The 7337-nt window shown below is 36.2% G+C and overlaps 1 protein-coding gene across 1 annotated transcript; it reads right to left on the bottom strand.

The window, feature by feature from the left end:
- Positions 1–742: 742 nt before the first annotated feature.
- LOC120415553 (dynein axonemal assembly factor 6) lies at positions 743–1837 on the bottom strand. Its single transcript, XM_039577126.2, has 2 exons — positions 1514–1837; positions 743–1454 (listed from the first exon to the last, which is right to left on the bottom strand). The coding sequence occupies exons 1-2, from the start codon at positions 1614–1616 to the stop codon at positions 943–945; spliced, it is 615 nt and encodes a 204-aa protein (XP_039433060.1). The 5' UTR covers positions 1617–1837; the 3' UTR covers positions 743–942.
- Positions 1838–7337: the final 5500 nt, after the last annotated feature.

The following is a 7337-nucleotide window of genomic DNA, read 5'->3' as shown; positions in this document are numbered from 1 at the left end:
ACGATAATAACGATAAAAATGGTAAAAACAGAAAAAAGCAGAAAGAGAAAAAAACATCAGAAAAGCAGAAAAACTGAAAAACAGAATCAATTGCCTCAAGAATCCTTGTTATAGCCCCTCAAGAACGCCAGTTTTGTACAGCAGCGCCACCACCGCGGTTCGTCGCCGTTACTGTCTCCGTAAAAACAAATGATCCCGATAAATACCACCCCTAGATTCGCGCCAAAACTACACAAATCGGACATCATGGCGATTTAAATGGCTCAATTAAATCGGAAGATTTGTTAAACAAGCTTTCGCGAAACGGCCATTGTCTATCCAGCCGAGATATTGAGTCGATCGCGAAACAAAGTATACGATCCGGTTCGTCCGTGATGTAAATTTAGATCAAGACTAACTTCAGCGAGTAGTAGTGCCACAGGATGACCCTCGCTGAAAACAGTACGGTACCGTAGCCTGGACGGACGCCCACCCGAACGAGGGTGCGCTGCACTTCGAAAGGCTAATTGATTTATTCGATGTTGGTGGGGAGATTGTCGGGAGTCCTTTTTGGGACTCTGGTGAGTTATTGGAAATTTACACTTTGCTGGTGGCGACAACGTTGTGACAGCCCCACAACTTCATTGAAAATATAGAGGTAATTACGGAAGATTTACTTTCACAGGTCAGTTCCATTCACTTTCGATTTACTGCCGTTCAATTCTGGGCACTCGAATGAGGATGGATTTTGACAAAAGAAACCTTTGTACATGAACACAAATTATTCTATTTCTATTCCAATTACAATCAATTAAACTGCATTCTACACAAAGTCTCTCACCATTTAATTTACGACACTACAATGTTTCTTTGTACGGTCAACCAATCCAATAGATCATGATTGAAAAGCTACAAGCTCGTTGAACACGCGCACTTCACTTTGTTCTCCGGTCGGTCCAGAGTTCAAAAGTTAACGAAATCAAACTCCCGCACCAGCTTCAGTGTCAGCTTGAGAATCTTCTCTTCCGACAGCCACGCGGCATTGCCACGATCTGGGTCAATCTTGTGGGGGAGGTGAAGATCTAGGAAGTACTTGGGCGAGCGAACTTTGATGCCCTGTTCCTGTACGGTTAGATCGATGTGCTGAATGCCAACGGTTTCGCCGGTGAGGAAAACTTCCACGACCATGCTTTCGCAACTCGAGGTGCTGGCCGTTTTGCCACTCATCTGCAGGTACAGATCTTCGGTGGCCACGGTCTGCTTGTACGTTATCTTGTACTCGGGTCTTGGCCGGGACTCGAGCAGGTTCTCGCACTCTACTTCCTGCAGTCGTTCCCACTCTTCAACGGATTTTGGCAGTTCTGGTTCAGGTTTCTTCTCCAACGGAGCGTACGAGCAGGGTTTCACGTGCTCATCCGGATGTTCCGGAGCTTTCTCTTTGGCACGCTGACTAGAACCTCCAATGTCTCCAGGTCCTAAAAACGATCAAAAGACGTTTAATTTCCATTCCACAACCTCCGACTCACATCCCCACCTAATTGACCAACCCCTCCATCGTGACCATCGTCCTCGGAATCGGACCCGTCCTCCGGTCGAAACAGTTTCTTCAGCTGTTTGATATTGTCCACACTCAGCATGATGGCCAACCGCGATTCAATTGAGTTTCAATCAGCCTGGCCGGAGGTCGAAAGGGTCTCGCACTACGAAATCAATCAGTCTAAGCAAGCTGCTTTTCTATATCGATCACACACGATGACGGACGACGGATCGGTTGGACTGGTTGCCGGGACCACCAAGCAACATGAAATCACCATGGGCAACCGTTTGGCACTCTGACGGCGAGCGCGCAATTCTGTGTGCTTAGTTCTCGGCACGTGATTGGAACGGCGTGTTGATTTTGAATCATTCTTTGGTGTTCGGTTTGGCGATAAGAAAGGTTAAGATAACGGCAAATTTACAGTAGAATGGTTCAAACTTATGGCCTATCTACAATCACTTAGCTTAGAAAATTTCACTTAGCTTAGGAATTTGAATCAATGGAAATGAAGCCGAGCCTTTACAATGGAAAAGTAATCAAATTAGAAACTGACGTATGGTTTGAAAAATTTCAAAATCTACGGTAAGTTGACGTTTCAATATCAAAGGTAAACAAACAACTGCATAGCAACGTATATCAGCCCAGCAAAATTTCTAAGTTGATTGTGGATGACGGCCGTAAGTTGCGTACTTTCCTAAGTAACTACTTTACTTAGATGTTCTAAGCTAAGTGATTGTAGATAGCCCATTAGCGTCCTTTGATTGGCAAGTTAGGATTCTATGTGTCAATGATGGACGGATAAAGACACTATTCTTTAAATTTAAAAAAGATTTTTTTCTTGAATGTTTATTTTTTTTGTTTAGGCCATTTATATGTAATTTTAGGTTTTTGACGGAAAAAGACACTATTCTTAAAATTTAAAAAAGATATTTTTCTTGAAAGTTTTATTATTATTTTATTATTGTTTAGACCATTTATTATTTCTGGTTTTTGTTCCATCCCTCTTCAAAAATTCCCCAAAAATCAGGAGACAGTTAAATATTATTGCTAAAAATTAAAATTTCATTAAAAAAAGCTGTACAATTCATGAATAGTTTAATAACGTTTATTTTTATTTTTGAGTTGGGTTGCGAATGGACCTCTTAGTTAAAGGTTATACGATTTTGATGATTTATGCTACATTTGATCCAAATCAACCTAAGAAATGATCTCCACCCTCCACTACAGTACATAGATCTACAAGAAATACATGTACAGAGAGGATTCGCTAATTCAAATGGAACTACATTTGAATGAGCGAAGCCGAATTCGCTAATTGGACAACTGACAGAGCAATTCTCTCATATTTCGGTCATTCGTTTTTTTGTATTTTTTTGCCTTAGAAAACATCAATTTTCCTGTTTTTAAAACTTTGCATGGCAATATCTCAGCAACTAAGGGTCGTATCAACAAAATTCAAAAAAGCAAAATATAGAGAATTATCTCAGCACTTCAAAAATATATTTTTCAAAAGTGGGCAAACATGGGCACTTATTTAAAAAAATGAATAACAGCGACTATTTAAAAAAAAATTACCTAAAAATGGCTATAACTTGAAAATGGTGCACTTTATCAAAATTTCACTAAAGTACTTTTTGCAAATTCGATTTTACATCAAAAAATGAAGTTGAAGAATTTTTGCGACCAATATTTGGATTTTTTTAAAAAATCTGTATTGATTCAAAAAATCATAACTCGGTCAAACATTTTTTGCCCATTCTGAAAATTTCTGAAAATTGGCATTTGATGTCCTCTAAAACATATCAGAAAATAAAAAAACTAAAAATAGTGTTTTTTTGCAAATCAAGTTTTAGTGACAAAAAGTGAAATTAAAAATCACCAAAATTGTTTTTACTGTGTATCATTTTTTTTCAGTGTAGTCCATATCCATACTTAGCCGAAGACACCAAATCGATCAAAAAATTCCTTCAAAAGATACAGATTTTTGAATTTTCATAAATCATTTTTGTATGGACAGCTGCCAAATTTGTATGGAAAATTATATGGACAAACTAATGATGCATAATGGCTTCTTTGGGCATACCGAAGGCACCAAAAAAGTTTCAGACGGATTAAAAGTACAAAAATTAAAATTAAAAAAAAGGCCGATTCCATAGAGAACTGCTCAGCTGTCAAACGCTTGAAACACGTGCTCGTTTGACGTTTGAGTCCTTTTTAACTAGAATACGTTCGAAGTAGTGAAATTCGAATTAACGAATCTGCTCTGAGCAGTTCTCTAGGATTTCGGTCATTCGATTTTTATTGTATTTTTTAATCCGACTGAAACTTTTTTGGTGCCTTCGGTATGCCCAAAGAAGCCATTTTGCATCATTAGTTTGTCCATATAATTTTCCATGCAAATTTGGCAGCTGTCCATACAAAAATGATGTATGAAAATTCAAAAATCTGTATCTTTTGAAGGAATTTTTTGATCGATTTGGTGTCTTGGGCAAAGTTGTAGGTATGGATACGGACTACACTGGAAAAAAATTATACACGGTAAAAAAAATTGGTGATTTTTTTATTAAACTTTTTATCACTAAAACTTGATTTGCAAAAAAACACTATTTTTAATTTTTTTTATTTTTTGATATGTTTTAGAGGACATAAAATGCCAACTTTTTAAGAATTTCCAGGTTGTGCAAAAAATCATTGACCGAGCTATGATTTTTTTAATAAATGCTGATTTTTTAAAAAATCGAAATTTTGGTCGCAAAAATTTTTCAACTTTATTTTTCGATGTAAAATTGAATTGGCAATCAAAAAGTACTTTAGTGAAATTTTGATAAAGTGCACCGTTTTCAAGTTATAGCCATTTTTATGTAACTTTTTTCAAAATAGTCGCAGTTTTTCATTTTTTTAAATAAGTGCACATGTTTGCCCACTTTTGAAAAAAATATTTTTGAAAAGCTGAGAAAATTCTCTCTATATTTTGCTTCTTCGGACTTTGTTAATACGACCTTTAATTGCTGAGATATTGCAATGCAAAGGTTTAAAAATAGGAAAATTTATGTTTTCTAAGTCTCACCCAAACAGCCCAACATTTTTCAATGTCGATATCTCAGCAACTAATGGTCTGATTTCCAATGTTGAAATATGAAACATTTGTGAAATTTTTCGATCTTTTCGAAAACAATATTTTCAAAATTTTCAAATCAAGACTAACATTTCAAAAGGGCCAAACATTCAATATTACGCCCTTTTAAAATGTTTGTCGTGGTTTAAATTTTTTGAAAATATTGTATTCGAAAAGATCGAAAAATTTCACAAATGTTTCATGTTTTGACATTGAAAATCGGACCATTAGTTGCTGAGATATCGACATTGAAAAATGGTAGGCTGTTCGGGTGAGACTTAGAAAACATTAATTTTCCTGTTTTCAAACCTTTGCATTGCAATATCTCAACAACTAAAGGTCGTATCAACAAAGTCCGAAGAAGCAAAATATAGAGAATTTTCTCAGCTTTTCAAAAATATTTTTTTCAAAAGTGGGCAAACATGTGCAAAAAAAAAAAAAAAACGAAACTATTGGCACTACGCCCCCCGGGGCATGGCCTTCCTCTAACGTGGGATTTCTGCTCCAGCGCCTCTGACGAGACAGGAGAAACCGGGACCGACGTTTTACTTCACCATCCGATAGAAGCTCAGTGGATAAGGCGGGAATCGAACCCGCGTCTCATAGCATCATCGGGATCGGCAGCCGAAGCCGCTACCCCTGCGCCACGAGACCCACGAGGCAAACATGTGCACTAATCTTAAAAAATGAAAAACTACGACTATTTCGAAAAAAATTACATAAAAATGGCTATAACTTAAAAACGGTGCACTTTATCAAAATTTCACTTAAGTACTTTTTGATTGCAAATTCAATTTTACATCGAAAAATTAAGTTGAAAAACTTTGCGACCAAAATTTCGATTTTTTTTAAAAATCAGTATTGATTAAAAAATTCATAACTCGGTCAATGATTTTTTGCACAACCTGAAAATTTCTGAATAGTTGGCATTTTATGTCCTCTAAAACACATCAAAAAATAAAAAAAATTAAAAATAGTGTTTTTTTGCAAATCAAGTTTTAGTGATAAAAAGTTAAATAAAAAAATCACCAAATTTTTTTTACCGTGTATCATTTTTTTCCAGTGTAGTCCGTATCCATACCTACAACTTTGCCGAAGGCACCAAATCGATCAAAAAATTCCTTCAAAAGATACAGATTTTTGAATTTTCATACATCATTTTTGTATGGACAGCCGTCAAATTTGTATGGAAAATTATATGGACAAACTAATGATGCAAAATGGCTTCTTTGGGCATACCGAAGGCACCAAAAAAGTTTCAGTCGGATAAAAAATTACAAATATTAAAATTTAAGAAAAAAGACCGATTTCGTAGAGAATTGCTCCTCTGTACCCTTATTTTTAAAATAATTGTTTAGTAAGTTTCATTTTCATGCAACAACGTTTTATTTTTATGCAAGGAATATGATTTTAAATTGAGAGTTCAATTGAAAAAAAAAACGTCAAAAATTAAAAAATAAATGATTTACTGGACAAAACAAAATAAAAATTTAAAAAATAGATTGGTTTTCCTTGTAATTTAGAGTTAATGCATTTATTGTAGATCTACCTTGTTGGAGGTTATTCTTGGGATTCTTATGGATCAATTGCAATAAGAATAATCGAAATCGGTTAGACATTAGTCGAGCTAAAAATGTTTAAAGTTGTTTTAGCAACTCTTTGGCCGCTTGGGGCTGAAAGTGTTTATTCTAAAAATATCGATCAATATTTAAAAAAATCCTTAGAAATCGTTTCATGGGGGTTTTATCCTCTGGAAACCCCGGGAATTGTTTTTTTTGCCTCAATTTGATCCTTGAAATTCTTTTTTGGCATTTCTTTCAACAAAAAATTGGGCAAAACGAATCCTTTTACGAGGATTCTGGTGGATTTTTCTTTTTGACTTACAAAAATATCACTATTTTTGGGATAAATAGCTTGAGGCTCTTCGGTCCAATTAAATTAGTTTTTTTTGTACCGTTAAGAGGGGTGACATTAATACAAATTTCAGCATTTCTAGCAAGACAATGTTATTGTGCCAATGTCGAAGTGTAAACAAAGTGTCTATCCTGCTCGTTCGTAATGTAAACATCAACTGACGTGAGCAGGATAGACTCTTCGTTTACACTTTGACATTGGCCCAATTACATACATTGCTTGATTTGTGTATGGCCCAATATTACACAATGTCCCCCTGATGACGATAATAAATTTTATGGGATTAGCAGTAGTTAAAAGTTTTGATACAATTGTAAAATAATCTGGATTTCATTATTGATAGATGAACATTTTTAAGCAGATGATTCTGGGTTCGATTCCCATCTGCTCCAACCTTCCATCGGATGAGGAAGTAAAATGTCGGTCCCGGCCTTGGTTGTTGTTAGGCCGTTAAGTCATTCCAGGTGTAGGAGTCGTCTCCATGCCATAAGTACAAACAACACACCAAACCAAGCCTATTCCGGTGGAATCGCTGGCGGCGGTTGGACTCGCAATCCAAAGGTCGTCAGTTCAAACACTGGGGTGGAAAGTTCCTTGGAGTAGAAAGAGATTTGGGTGCTCTCCCCATTCAAGCCTTCGGACTCCTAGGTTCGAGCAGAAACTTGCAATAGAGACCACAAAAGACCCGGGGGTCGTTAATGTGGATGGTTTGATTTTTGATGTTTTTGATTTTGATATTCTCCAATGTTCACAATGGTAAAGGACAAGTCCAAAAGAGACTCAGTTGACGTG

Source organism: Culex pipiens, chromosome 2 (genome assembly GCF_016801865.2).
Source record: "Culex pipiens pallens isolate TS chromosome 2, TS_CPP_V2, whole genome shotgun sequence".
Taxonomy (NCBI): domain Eukaryota; kingdom Metazoa; phylum Arthropoda; class Insecta; order Diptera; family Culicidae; genus Culex; species Culex pipiens.
This window is presented reverse-complemented; position numbering and strand designations above follow the sequence as displayed.